General features: G+C 45.4%; 1 protein-coding gene and 1 non-coding gene across 2 annotated transcripts in view; one reads left to right on the plus strand and one right to left on the minus strand.

Annotated features, from left to right (window-relative positions):
• Positions 1-4,002, minus strand: part of CDS2 (CDP-diacylglycerol synthase 2) — a 69,540-nt gene extending 65,538 nt beyond the window's left edge. The window contains exon 1 of the mRNA XM_065522797.1: positions 3,629-4,002. Within this exon, the coding sequence (XP_065378869.1) occupies positions 3,629-3,685 (57 nt within the window). The 5' untranslated portion in view covers positions 3,686-4,002. The remainder of the gene's footprint in view (positions 1-3,628) is intronic.
• Positions 4,003-13,129: 9,127 nt separating this feature from the next.
• On the plus strand, positions 13,130-13,252 carry LOC123567361 (small nucleolar RNA SNORA26). Its single transcript, XR_006690276.1, has one exon. It is a non-coding gene; the product is annotated as a small nucleolar RNA SNORA26 (small nucleolar RNA).
• Positions 13,253-14,828: the final 1,576 nt, after the last annotated feature.

The following is a 14,828-nucleotide window of genomic DNA, read 5'->3' on the forward strand; positions in this document are numbered from 1 at the left end:
TATGAAACAAGAACTTTTTAATTTCATAAAAGAATCCAGTGAACAATTTTCAAGTCAGTGCTTTAAAAGCTCTGGAATAGGCCGGGTGCGGTGGCTCATGCCTGTAATCCCAGCACTTTGGGAGGCCACGGTAGGCAGATCACCTGAGGTCAAGAGTTTGAGACCAGCCTGACTAACATGGAGAAACCCCGCCTCTACTAAAAATACAAAATTAGCCGGTCGTGGTGATGCATGCCTGTAATCTCAGCTACTCAGGAGGCTGAGGCAGGAGAATCGCTTGAACCCAGGAGGCGGAGGTTGCCGTGAGCTGAGATTGCACCACTGCACTCCATCTAGCCTGGGCAACAAGAGCAAAACTCTGTCTCAAAAGAAAAGGAAAAAAAAAAAGCTCTGGAGGCTGGACGTGGTGGCTCATGCCTGTAATCCTAGCACTTTGGGAGGCCGAGCCAGGTGGATCACGAGGTCAGGAGATCGAGACCATCCTGGCTAACATGATGAAACCCTGTCTCTACTAAAAATACAAAAAATTAACCAGGCGTGGTGGCGGGCGCCTGCAGTCCCAGTTACTTGGGAGGCTGAGGCAGGAGAATGGCGTGAACCCGGGAGGCGGAGCTTGCAGTGAGCCGAGACGGCGCCACTGCACTCCAGCCTGGGCGAAAGAGCAAGACTCCGTCTCAAAAAAAAAAAAGGCTCTGGAATAAACTTGAAAGATTCCTCAAAATGTTACAGTTGCTTAACTGCTGTGGCAAAACTGTCTTGTAAATAGAAAATCATTAGTATCAAAATAGTCTGGAGAATGTTTATTTATAAAAGTCAGAAGGTATTTTGTTATATTTAGCATCTGGGAATGGAATTTTCAAAGCCAATTGCTAATAAAGGAAATGTTCTCCTCTGGGAACTGTGCTTATAATTTTAAAGTCCCAAAGCACGGTATAGTTGCCAAACTAACAAACTTGGAGTTTAGGCTTTGGGAATGATCCTCTTCCTACCCAACCACATTTTTCTGATGGAGCTTAGGAAAGCAAAGGATGAGATGTGGTCTGAAAGACTGGCATCTTAAAATTTATGATTGAGTTGTCATTTCAGGAGATTTTGTTTTGGAAGTTAGAGTAGAGGTTCTGGGAGATCGTGCCACTGCACTCCAGCCTGGGCGACAGAGAGAGACTCCGTCTAAAAACAAAAAAAAGAAAAGAAAAAAATCCCATACATGATAATTCAGTGACAATTCAGAAGTTCTGAATGATGGGGTGAGGAACTGATTTTTCTTCTTCTCGGTAACAAACATCAAGCTTTTAAAAGAGTGCACAGCAGCTGTCTTTTAGGGAACAACATGCCACGAATGGACCTCATGACCCCAGGCATTCTGTCACTGTATAAGTGATGTAAGTGCACCTCTAGCTGGACAGCTCCTCATGTCCTCCCTGTCTAAAGTATGGGATGTGAAAGTAAGATGGTTCAACTAGCACTTCATCTCTGGGGGATGGATCTAACAAGTCTGGGAAGGAGGGTAGAATCTTTATGTTGCATATCATAACCCCAAGGTTGTTTTTTGACATTCTAATTATTGTACATAGTTAGCTTTTCAAAAACATGGCCCACCAGCTATCATGCCTTCTTTCTTCTCTCTCTCCTCACACTTTCTAGGTCCACAAAGTCCCACTGACATCAAGTATGATCTCACCCTTAAACAGAGCTACAGAGCCTCCAAACATCTGCATACTTATCAACTAGCAGTAAAAGGTGAGTCAGAATTATTTCAGGCTGAACCAGGATAGCCAAATGAAAAATTAGAGACTTCAAAGTATCTTGTCTCGCCGGGCGCGGTGGCTCAAGCCTGTAATCCCAGCACTTTGGGAGGCCGAGACGGGCGGATCACGAGGTCAGGAGATCGAGACCATCTTGGCGAACACGGTGAAACCCCGTCTCTACTAAAAAAATACAAAAAACTAGCCGGGCGAGGTGGCGGGCGCCTGTAGTCCCAGCTACTCGGGAGGCTGAGGCAGGAGAATGGCGTGAACCCGGGAGGCGGAGCTTGCAGTGAGCCAAGATCGTGCCACTGCACTCCAGCCTGGGCGACAGAGCGAGACTCCGTCTCAAAAAAAAAAAAAAAAAAAGTATCTTGTCTCTGCAAGCGACTGCTAAATCCTCAGCCCCAGTCCTAAATTTTCTCCAAAACATGTTTTTGTGTTTTGAGACAAGGTCTCAAACTCCTCGGCTCAAGCGATCCTCCTGCCTCAGCCTCCCTAGAAGCTAGGATTACAGGCGTGCAGCACTGTGCCTGGCCAAAATATATGTTCTAAAAATCAGTAGGAACAGTTATCTTTGGATGGTCCACTGTCAACTGCAATAACATGAAAGTTGTTTTAAAAAACCCATAATCTCATTATCTTTCACCCAAAACATTCCTCCTAGTGTAACTGCTCTGTTGACATCCTGTCAGCAAATCTTGTGTTTTCTTCCTTCTTCGTGTCTCCCTAATGTCCATTGCGTCCAGTCATCAAAAAGTCACAGGCTGCATTAGCGGAAGCCGTGAGCCTGGTGTAAGGCAACAGGGATTGGTGGGAACAGATAATCCTCAGCTCCAGCCAACCATTGATCGGGTGACAAAGTGATGATGGACCCTCCAATTATCTAAGACAGGCAAGAAATTTAGATTGTTAGGATAAATTTTCTGATTTTTAAGACAACATGTGGGCCAAAAGGTCACTCATGGGCAATCCCTGAGTGAACCAGTCTCGCTCAGTCTGGTCCAGGCTCCCTCAGTCCATATACATCACTGCCAGAGCAGTTTTCCAAATACAGGGCTCCTGATCACTGCTATCTCGGAAAGCACAACTACTGCTACAAAGTCCTACACTGCCACTCAACCTCCACAGCAATAAAACCAATCCCTACCTTCCTTAACTCCCCTACACAGACCTTTCACTTCACCCAAAGGGGTGTACTCCCCCACCCGTCACCCCCACCCGCCACCCAGGGCCACTGTCCCTGCCAAGATGGCCTCCTTCCTACTCTCCTCCCCTACCCACCAGAGCCCACACGGTGCAGGAAACCCATCAACCGGGAGGACGCCCTCCAACACCTGCTGATGACGGGCTGGCTCACTGCGTAACACCTCTCTGCTCAAAGTTGATGATTTCATGCCCAAGAAGGGATTTACATCTCCCAGGAGGCAAATGCTATGGCCTTGTCCTGATTCCCCCACCTCCCAAAATAATAATATTGTAAAACGGAACGGAGAGCCTAAGTTGCGCTCAGAGGAGCCTCCTCCCTAAGAAGGCTCTGCACATCTTCACCTCCAGGAAGGCCTCAGGGAGTTAGGGCAGAACGGAATCCCCGCAGCCAGCCCAGCGAGGCAGGAGGCCGTACGCCACTCCTGGCGAGCTCCTTCCTGCGCCCCGGGGGAGCCACTCCAGCCAGACCCTGAGCCGGGACCCCGACCCGCCGACCCCTGACGCGCGCGCCGCGAGGGCCGGGCACCCGAGGACCCTTCGCGCTACCCGGGCCCGGGTCCGCCGTCGACTGCGACAAAAGGTCAGAGAACAAGACGACCCCTCTGCGAGCGTCCCCCGCAGGCCTCCCGGACGCGCTGTTATCCCGGCCGCGCCCACCCCGACGCTGCCGCTACCTTGTCCTCGGGTGGCGCATCCGGCTCATGGGCCACCCTCTGCCTCAGCTCGGTCATCCTGGAAAAACCGGCCCGACGTCGCCGCGAGCTAGCAGCGAAGCCGCCAGAGCAGGCAGCTCGGCGCGGGCACGCGCGGACTCCCTCAGCCGGCCCCGCCCCGCCCGAGAGGCGCGCGGTTCCGAGCGGCTCACAGTTCTCTTAGCAGCCCAGCAGCCAGCCCTGGAGCTCGGCCCCACCCAGTGCCGTCGCCGCCCTTTCACCCGGGCCGAGCTGGGTCAGCCTTCCCTAGCCCCGACCGGCGAGCTCCCTCTCCCCAGAGGAAGGCTCGGAGCGAATGCGCATGCACAGCGTCGCCATCACGGTCCGGAAGATCCACCAATGGCGCAAATACGACAGGGAGGCGGGGCGACGGGGGCGGGGCGGAGCAGAGTCGAGAGGCGCACATTGGACGGCACCGCCAGGGCCGGGAAAAGGCGTGCGTTTCAGAGTGCGATTAGCCAATGGGAGCTCCCGCTTGACCACGGATGGCCGGAGCTGGCGCCCTGGTTCTGGAGGTGACGGGTTACTGAAGGCGAGAGGCGCCACCCGGAGGACAAATGCTTGCTGACCTGGGCCAGGGCTCTTCCCTTACGCAAGTAAGTAGATGTTATTTAGGTCGAATGGAGAGGCCAGGTGAGCCGACCTGATTAAGAGCATTTTATCACCTATCACATGATGAGAAATGAAACCCACACTTCAATCTGCGTTGCTTTGCCAAGCGGTCGCTAGTACTTATTGAGCGCTAATTGTATATTAGGCACTGAGCTGAGTAATTTCTTTAGTTGGCTTATTTCATTTAATCCACACATGGCTTGGAAGTGGGTATGATTTGCATTTTACAGTTAAGATCTTCCTCAGTGTTTTTGTTTTGTTGTTGGTTGGTTAGTTGGTTGGTTTGGTTGTTTTTTTTTTTTTTTTTTTTTTTTTTTTTTTTTTGAGACGGAGTCTCGCTTTGTCGCCCAGGCTGGAGTGCAGTGACGTGATCTCGGCAAGCTCCGCCTCCCGGGTTCAAGCAATTCCAAGGCGTGCATCACCACGCCTGGCTAACTTTTGTATTTTTAGTAGAGACGGGGTTTCACCATATTTGTCGGGCTGGTCTCAAACTCCTGACCTCAGGTGATCCGTCCGCCTCGGCTTCCCAAAGTGCTGGAATTACAGGCATGAGCCACCGCGCCCCGCCCTTCCTCAGTTTTTCAAATTTGTCTTCTGGACTATGGAAAGACCTTTTTTGGGACAGAAGTGCTGTCTACTTTGTTTACTGTGCATCATGTATGTCTTTGACACATCCATCTTAAGTACTTGTTGGATGGATTTAAAACTTTTAAAAGGACCTTAGCCAAGGTCTCCCAGCTAGAAAGTGCCTAGCAAGAATTAGAACACAAATAGGTTTGTTACCAGCCGACACTCTAACGACCATATTATACTGCCTGCCTGAATTTATTAAAATTTGTGTTGCTCCAGCATTGCCTTTGGTGTTTCCTGTTCTTTTCTATTCACTGCCCCGTAAGTGATGTAAAACACGTATAACATTGGGTCCCCAGTTTAAGCATATTGTAATCTCACAATGAGACACTTGCACACAAAAGAATTGCAATTTCCTTTTTTAAAAAAATATAATTTTACATTTTTCTTATTTTCAATTTTTAAATTTTAATTAATTTATTTCTCTCTCTCTTTTTTTTTTGAGACGGAGTCTCTCTCTGTTGCCCAGATTGGAGTGCAGTGGCGCAATCGCGGCTCACTGCAAGCTCCGCCTCCCGGGTTCACGCCATTCTCCTGCCTCAGCCTCCTGAGTAGCTGGGACTACAGGCGCCGCCAGCAGGCCCAGCTAATTTTTTTGTATTTTTAGTAGAGACGGGGTTTCACCGTGTTAGCCAGTATGGTCTCGATTTCCTGACCTCGTAATCCGCCCGCCTCGGCCTCCCAAAGTGCTGGGATTACAGGCGTGAGCCACCGCGCCCCGCCTATTTCTCTTTTTTTTTTTTTTTTTTTAGAGACAGGGTCTCGCTATGTTGCCCAAACTGGTCTTGAACTCCTGGGTTCAAGAGATCCTCCTACCCGGGTCTCCCAAAGTGCTGGGATTATAGGCATGAGCTACCACACCTGGCTAAAATCTCCTATTGGTAATTTTGACCTGAACTGTGAGTTTTGGGGCAGGTAGTGAGAATTCCAAAAACAGCATTATATATTCCTGGTTTCTATGTGAGTATATTCCCGAGTAGCTTGGGCTATAGGTGTGCAGCACCACACCCAGCTAAGTTTTAAATTTTTGTGTAGCAATGAAGTCTCACTTTATTACTCAGGCTGGTCTTAAACTCCTGGGCTCAAGCAATCCTCCCACATAGGCCTCCTAAAGTTCTGGGATTACAGGGATGAGCCACAGCATTCGAGCAAGATGATCGTCTAAGACAGGTGAAGATGTTAGTGTCTAGAACTTCACCTTTAGGGGCACATAGTTATGAAAGGTCATATCTAAGTGAGTGTCATGTCAGTCCTTCTAGAAACTCAGCTGTTCCTTTTCAAATCCAGCCTAATAAAAGGAGGCTTGGAGAACCAATGCACGTAAGTCAGAATTATAGAATGCACAGTGTGATTACTAGGATGGATAATATCCTAAAATGTGCTCTGAACAAACTTCTCATCCATTACACTCAGCCCTCTCAGGTTAATGGAACTCAGATCAAGTATATTCCTGAAGCCAGTGGATGGAAGTCTGGCGGAAGTCATGCTAATAGGCCTTTAGGCAAGCCTTAGGGCCTTTCTCTCTCTCTTTTTTTTTTTTCTTTTTTTTTTTGAGACAGAGTTTCACTTTTGTTGCTCAGGCTGGAGTGCAGTGGCATGATCTCTGCTCACTGCACCTCTGCCTCCTGGGTTCAAGCGATTCTCCTGCCTCAGCCTCTGTAGTAGTTGGGATTACAGGTGCACACCACCACACCTGGATAATTTTTTGTGTATTTTAGTAGAAACGGGGTTTCACCATGTTGGCCAGGCTGGTCTTGAACTCTTGACCTCGTGATCTGCCCGCCTCAGCCTCCCAAAGTGCTGGGATTACAGATGTGAGCCACCACGCCCGGTCAGGCCTTTCTCTTAATTGTAGAAAGAAATTAAAAGTAAAAGTCTCCCTCCACCTTCAGCTAAAAGAATTTTGTTACTTTACACTACCTTGCACCTCCTCTGTTCTTGATTTTTCTGTTATGTTACTTATATTAACTTTTTCCTCCAGGCTTGGGGCACATCTTTTTTTTTTTTTTTTTTGAGACAGAGTCTCGCTCTGTCGCCCAGACTGGAGTGCAGTGGCGCGATCTCCACTCATTGCAAGCTCCGCCTTCCCGGGTTCCCGCCATTCTCCTGCCTCAGCCTCCCGAGTACCTGGGACTACAGGCGCCCGCCACCGCGCCCGGCTAATTTTTGTATTTTTAGTAGAGACGGGGTTTCACCGTGTTAGTCAGGATGGTCTCGATCTCCTGACCTCGTGATCCGCCCGTCTCGGCCTCCCAAAGTGCTGGGATTACAGGCGTGAGCCACCGCGCCCGGCCAGGGCACATCTTGTACACAGTGATTTCTTTTCATTGCACTCCTTGGTTAGTTTCATTATTTTTAGATGCTGTGTTGATTAACAGAAGTCACTAGCATGGGATTCCTGGTCCCCCAGAATATGCAGGCTGACTGCAAGCTCAGTATAACTGGGCAGCTGTTGCTATAGCTATTATAATTCTATAATGAAAACACCTTCCTTCATCTTGATACTGGAAAACTACAATGGTACAAGTGGCATGACAATTCTTCAGTTCCCTGAATAGTGATTTCCCTTCTTTTAAGAGGGGAAGAATTGTCACTAAACATTCCTTGAACACTAAACAATAAATTCATTGAAAAAGAATTTCTTTTTGTTTTTTTGTTTTGTTTTTTGAGACAAGGTGTCTCACTCCATTCCACCAGCTGGAGTGCAGTGGGGCATGATCTCAACTCACTGCAACCGCTGCCTCCCCGGTTCAAGCTATTTTCCCACCTCAGCCTCCCAAACAGCTGGGAGGACAGACATGTGCCACCACGCCTGGCAGATTTTTGTATTTTTAATAGAAATGGGGTTTCACCATGTTAGCCAGGCTTGTCTTGAACCCCTGACCTCAAGTGATCCACCTGCCTCAGCCTCATATAGTGCTGGGATTACAGGTGTGAGCCACCGTGACTGGTCTGAAGAATTGTTGATACACAAAATCAGGCTTTATCTGATCTGCTCTTTCTCTTGCCCCTTATATTGCCTTTCTAGTTCTTAGTTTGAGAAATGTTTTCAGATAGCTAAAACTTCTTATTCAGTTTAATGAAATGACATACAAAGTGAAAGTGAGAATAAGCTATGCAGAATTGTCTAACTCTTGTTTTTTTGAGGCAGGATCTTGCTCTGTCGCCCAGGCTGGAGTGCAGTAGCACAATCACAGCTGAACTCACTGCCCGGTCTTGAGTTACCTTCCCACTTCAGCCTCCCGAATAACTGGGACTACAGGCGCCATCACTACACCCAATTAATTTTTGTTTTTTGTATAGAGATGGAGTCTTGCCATGTTGCCCAGGCTGGTCTCGAAATCCTGGGCTCCAGGGATCCACCAACCTTGGCTTCCCACAGTGCTGGGATTAGAGGGGTGAACCACCATGCCCAGATTTGTCAAACTTCTTACAGCTTCAAAAAATGCAAATCCTGCACTCCCATAAACCTACAGGCCTATTAGATTATGACATATAGAATCTGAATGATGTCAGTCTTCTCTCTGACAAACTGGAGGCCTCACTTTTTCGAACCAGTACTCTACATGGTGATTTTAAGCACAAATATTCATCTATTGACCACACATGCTGTAAGGTATGTCTCCGTCCTGATTATTCATTAGAATTACCTGGACAAGGCTGGGCGCACTAGCTCATGCCTGTAATCCCATCACTTTGGGAGGCCAAGGTGGGTGAATCACTTGAGGTCAGGAGTTCGAGACCAGCCTGGCCAACATGGCAAAACCCCGTCTCTACTAGAAATACAAAAATTAGCTGGCCTTGATGGTGGGAACCTGTAATCTCAGCTACTCGGGAGGCTGAGGCAGAAAAATGGCTAGAACCCAGGAGGCAGATGTTGCAGTGAGCGGAGATCACGCCACAGCACTGCAGCCTGGGCAACTCCATCTCAAAAAAAAAAAGAATTATCTGGACAGCTGCTAAAACTACTGATGGAGGGGCCACCCTAAAGTAAGTAAGAATTTCTGGAGGAGGGCCGAGTGGAATAGACTTTTTTTAAGCTCCCCAGGTGAGTCTCAAGTGCAGCCAGGATTGAGAATAATTCTGATACATATTACCTTGTGAAGAAATTTGCCAGATACTACATAAAATACTTTACAGCATTTTCTCTCAGTATTCATTTTCTGATCAACAATACATTTTTACTGAAGTATAGAAAACTACAAAAAGGTACAAGAAAAAATTAAAATTATTTGTGGCACCATCAGTCACAGATGTTAATATTTATATTCTTGCTTTTCCATTCCATTTACTGTACACATATACCTAGATATAACAGTTTTAGAAAATTGGAATATCTTTGTTTATTCTGTTTCATAATGTGATTTTTCTCTTTATCGTTAAATGCCTTTTGCAAATGGTACTTTAGAGGCTATACAATATTCCGTCTTACAAATTTATCATAATTTACCTAACAAATGCAAATATTGTTAGACCTTAAGGTTATGTCCAATTTCTGGGGAATTATTAATAATTCTGTAAGAGGCCAGACATGCTGGCTCATGCCTGCAATCCCAGCACTTTGGGATGCAAAGGTGGGAGGATCGTTTGAGCCCAAGAGTTTGAGATCAGCCTGGGCAACATGGTGAAACTCTATCTCTACAAAAAGTACAGAAAATTAGCTGGGATAGTGGTGTGCACCTGTAGTCCCAGCTAATTGGAAGGCTGAGGTGGGAGGATCACCTGAGCCCGGAAAGTCAAAGCTGTGGTGAACCAAGATTGTGCCACTGTACCTCAGCCTGGATGACAGAGTGAGAAACTGTCTCAAAAATAATAATCATCATCATAATTCTGTAAAAAACTTTATTTTTTTTTTTTTGAGACACTGTCTTGCCCTGTTAGCCAGGCTGGAGGGAAGTGGTACTATCTTGGCTCACTGCAACCTCTGCCTCCCAGGTTCAAGCAATTCATGCCTCAGCCTCCTGAGTAGCTGAGATTACAGGTGTGTGCCATCACGCCCAGCTAATGTTTGTACTTGTAGTAGAGACAGGGATTCACCATGTTGGCCAGGCTGGTCTGGAACTCCTGACCTCAAGCAGTCTGCCCTCCTTGGTCTCCCAAAGTGCTGCGATAAAAGTGCTGCGATTACAGGCATGAGCCACCATGCCCAGCCAAGAAACATTCTTTTGTTGTTGGTGGGTTTTTTTTTTTTTTTTTTTTGAGATAGAATCTCGCTCTGTTGCCCAGGCTGAAGTACAATGGCGTGATCTTGGCTCATTGCAACCTCCACCTCCCGAGTTCAAGCGATTCTCCTACCTTAGCCTCCCGAGTAGCTGGGATTACAGGCGTCTGCCACAACGCCTGGCTAATTTTTGTATTTTTAGTAGAGATGGGGTTTCACCATGTTGGCCAGGCTGGTCTCAAACTCCTGACCTCAGGTGATCTGCCCACCTGGGCCTCCCAAAGTGCTGAGATTATAGCCGCGAGCCCCTGCACCTGGCCCAAGAAACATTCTTAAGCATGCTTGATCTTGGTAAGTTCCCCTGATTTCTTCCGTAGGAAAAAAAACCTAGAGATTGAATTTCTCTGTCTAAGAATAAGTAAAATTCTAAGGCTTTTGATACACTTTTCTAAGTTTCCACCAGAAAAATTATACCAATGTATACTCCCACTTGCAATGTATTAAAGTGCCTACTTCCTTGAATCCTTCCTAACACACTGGGTGTTCACATGATTTTAATAGGTTTAATTCGATAGGTTAAAATTCTGTCTCCATTGAATTTACATTTCTTTGCTTATTAATGTGGCTAATAAACTTTACTTATTTACTAAGACTAGGACTGGACAGTGGAGGCCAGATACCTCTGGCTTTTTGTTTAGATGAATAAATTTTCTTTTTCTCTTAATCCATTCAAGTTGAGTCTCTGTCACTGAAACCTAAACTACACTAACCAATATAATCCTCTGAGGCATACTGAAGTCTTAAAACTTGTATAGTCATTCATTATGTTTTATGGGTTTTTTCTTATGTTTAGAACCCATAGGAAGATCTCATGAATATTTACCAAAATATTTTTCCATTTCCTACTGGGTTAAGATTTGAATTTGAATTATTTATCTAGAATTTATTCTAGTGAATAATTATCAGGAAAAGTCTTTTTTTTTTTTTTTTTTTTTTGAGATGGAGGCTTGCTCTGTCACCCAGGCTGGAGTGCAGTGGCGCAATCTCAGTTCACTGCAACCTCCGCATCCCAGGTTCAAGCAATTCTCCTGCCTCAGCCTCCCTAGTAGCTGGAATTGCAGGCGTGCACCACCACGCCCAGCTAATTTTTGTATTTTTAGTAGAGATGGTTTCACCATGTTGGCCTGGCTGATCTTGAACTCCTGACCTCAGATGATCCACCCACCTCAGCCTCCCAAAGTTCTGGGATTACAGGCATGAGCCACCACGCCCATCCAGAAAAGTCTACAGCTTTTATTCTTTTCTAATAGTTTTAACCAATTATCTGATCAAAATTTACTTCATTCTTCCACTGATCCAATAGTACCTTTACTCTATGTTAAAGTAGCCGCTTAAAATGTAAATTGGATCACATCAAAGACCTGCTGCTGACCACATTCCCTTGCACTTTTAGAGAGCCTACAAAGTCCTGCAAGAGCTCACCCCAGCCTCTCTGCAACCTCACATTGCACCACTCTTGCTTCAGACACATCAGTCTGAGTTCCACATCAAACTTGTCTGAATATATTCCAAGTATGCTGACCTTTATAATCATGCTATTCTCTCAGCCTAGAAAGCTTTCTTCCAACTCTCCAAACAGCTGCCTTCTCTGATAAGCTGCTACCTCCTCAGAGAGGCCTTCTCTGACCACAGTCATAGGCATGTTTATGTCCTCATTTCAGTTTAACATAAAATTAACGTAACTGTACACCTCTTTATCATCTGACAGTTTTAGGAGCACATCACTTCTATAATAGCAGAAATAAACAGATTCACGTACATCGCGGGTCCCACATGGGTAGAGTTTAATTGACATTAAAATGTCTTCAAATCTATTACACTGTGATTTGGCATTAAACCAAAATGATATTATGTAAGCAGACAGAACTGAAACAGAGTAGTGGAGCATATGCATTTGTTTTTAGTGAAGCAAATGTTCCTCACTGGAGGAATGAACACATTCCACATTTTGCAAAGGAACTGAGATTTTAACGGACCCAAGAAAGGAAAATACCCACAAACAGATGATGCCGTACTATGTTTTGCTATTGAGATGTATGCAAATGGATAGTCCATCACACATAAAGCAAGAAAGTTCCAACATCAAAACTTACAAATGAGTAGCAGAGGCTTGCAAGAAATTCGAGAGACAATAGAATAGCACTATTGAAAAATGCTGCATCATCAATACCCTTGACAACACAGAGTAGGATATTATACAGAAAAACAGCAGTATCAGCAACTGAGTGGAGAAACAGTAGGAATGTCTTAATATTTTTAAAGTCTAAAAGTTATTTTAAAACAAAATAGACCTGACGTGGTGGCTCACGCCTGTAATCCCAGCACTTTGGGAGGCCGAGGCAGGCAGATCACATGAGGTCAGGAGCTCAAGACCAACATGGCGAAACCCCGTCTCTACTAAAAATACAAAAATTAGCCGGGTGCGATGGCGCTTGCCTGTAATCCTAGCTACTCGGGAGGCTGAGGCATGAGAATTGCCTGAACCCAGGAGGCGGACGTTGCGGTTAGCCAAGATCGCACCAGTGCACTCCAGCCTGGATGACAGAGCGAGATTCCGTCTCAAAAAAAAAAGGAAAAAAAGAAATTCTAAGTGATAAAGCATTGTATAACAGTTTGAGGCTGGGCACAGTGGCTCATGCCTGTAATCTCACACTTTGGGAGACCGACTGGGAAGATCGCTTGAGCCCAGGAGTTGGAAACCAGCCAGAGCAACATAGTGGGACTTCTTCCCTACAAAAACATTTAAAAATTAGCCAGGTACAGTGGTGCACCCCTGTAGTCACAGCTATTTGGGAAGCAGGAGGATCCTTCGGGCCTAGAAGTTGGAGGTGGCAGTGAGCAGTGATCTGGCCACTGCACTCCATCCTGGGTGTCAAAAGGAGACCCCCCTCTCTAAAAAATAATAGTTTGACAGTTTTCTTTCTTGTGCTACATAAAATAATTGTACACATTACAATTGAAGGCATCTTATAATAGAAATACCAGAAATGCCCTTTCCTGTTCCTTTTTAAGGCTGGCCCAGTGCTCTAAGAGGCTGATACAGAAGGATAAAGTTAAGTCTCCACAAAACCCAGGGAAGAGACTGTGAAACTCCTCTTAGAACCTTGTATGGAGTCATAGCCGAACTAGGAAAAAAAAAAAAAAAAAGGAAAGAAAGGCATTCCAGAGATAAAGAATAGACTAAGGAGAGGAGATACTTGAAGCCATAATGATTGAGAATATGTAAGACTTGAAATGAATCTTCAGTTCCTTCAACAAGATAAATAAAACTAAATCCATACCTAGATACATGGTAGAAAAACTAAAGAATTCCACTGACCAAGATATTAAAAGTAACTAAAGAGAAATGGTGTAAACAAAGCAGGAGAGAAACAACAAACCCTGTCCATCCTGTAACAATTGAAATTTTCTGGCTGGGTGCAGTGGCTCACGCCTGTAATCCCAGCACTTTGGGAGGCCAAAGCGGGTGGATCACCTGAGGTCAGGTGTTCGAGACCAGCTTGGCCAACATGGTGAAACCCCCGTCTCTACTAAAAATGCAAAAATTAGCCGGGTGTAGTGGTAGGCACCTGTAATCCCAGCTACTTGGGAGGCTGAGACAGGAGAATTGCTTGAACCTGGGAGGCGGAGGTTTCAGTGAGCCGAGATAGTGCCACTGCAGTCCAGCCGGGGCAACAGAGCAAGACTCCGTCTCAAAAAAAAAAAAATTGAATTTTTGACACAGATGAGCAATGATTAAAAAATGAGATTGCTAATATCTGTAGTTAGGAAAATAAAGATAAATGAGCATGTTCATACACAGTCTTGGCTAGAATGTAAATTGCAAACTTTTAGAGATTTAGTAACATTTATCAAAAATTTAGCCGGGCATGGTGGCACATGCCTGTAATCCCAGCACTTTGGGAGGCTGAGGCGGGTGATCACCTGAGGTCGGGAGTTTGAGACCAGCCTGGCCAACATGGTGAAACCCCGTCTCTACTAAAAAAAAAAAAAAAAAAAAAAAAAAAAAAATTAGTCGGGCGCGGTGGTAGGCGCCTGTAATCCCAGCTACTTGGGAGGCTGAGGCAGGAGAATCATTTGAACCTGGGAGGCGGAGGTTGCAGTGAGCCGAGATCGCGCCACTGCACTCCAGCCTGAATGACAGAGCAGGACTCCATCTCAAAAAAAAAGAAAGAAAGAAAAGAAAAGAAAAAAAATTAAATGTGTACGCTCTTTGACTCAGCTGTATTACTTCAAGGAGTTGATAGCACCAAAATTGCCTAAGTGCTCAAAGGTGTTTGTAATTAACAGGAGATTGATAAGTTACATACATGTGATGCTATCTTTTAAAGAGGTACTGATATAAAAAAGATGTACGTGGCATAAAATTAAATGTACTTTATTAAGTACTTTTTCGAAGTGTTTACGGAATGAGTGCATTTTGAAAAAAAAAAGTGTATTCGAACTTTCAAAAAAGCTTTAAAAGCTTTATACAAGGAACGATTGAGTGATTATAAGAGCTGGCAGTGGAATGTTAAGAGGTGAGAGGGAGCTAAGTTTAACATAACTCTTTATGGTGTGACACTTAGGAGCGCATCACTTCTGTAATTGAAAAATAAAGTGCATATTTGCAGCAGCTGTACTCTTCAGGCTACAAGGAGGCTTTTCCTCCCGGTAGGCTGGATTTGCTTTTCACTTTCACTTTCGTGGCTGGAAACT

This window comes from Macaca fascicularis, chromosome 10 (assembly GCF_037993035.2).
Source record: "Macaca fascicularis isolate 582-1 chromosome 10, T2T-MFA8v1.1".
NCBI lineage: Eukaryota > Metazoa > Chordata > Mammalia > Primates > Cercopithecidae > Macaca > Macaca fascicularis.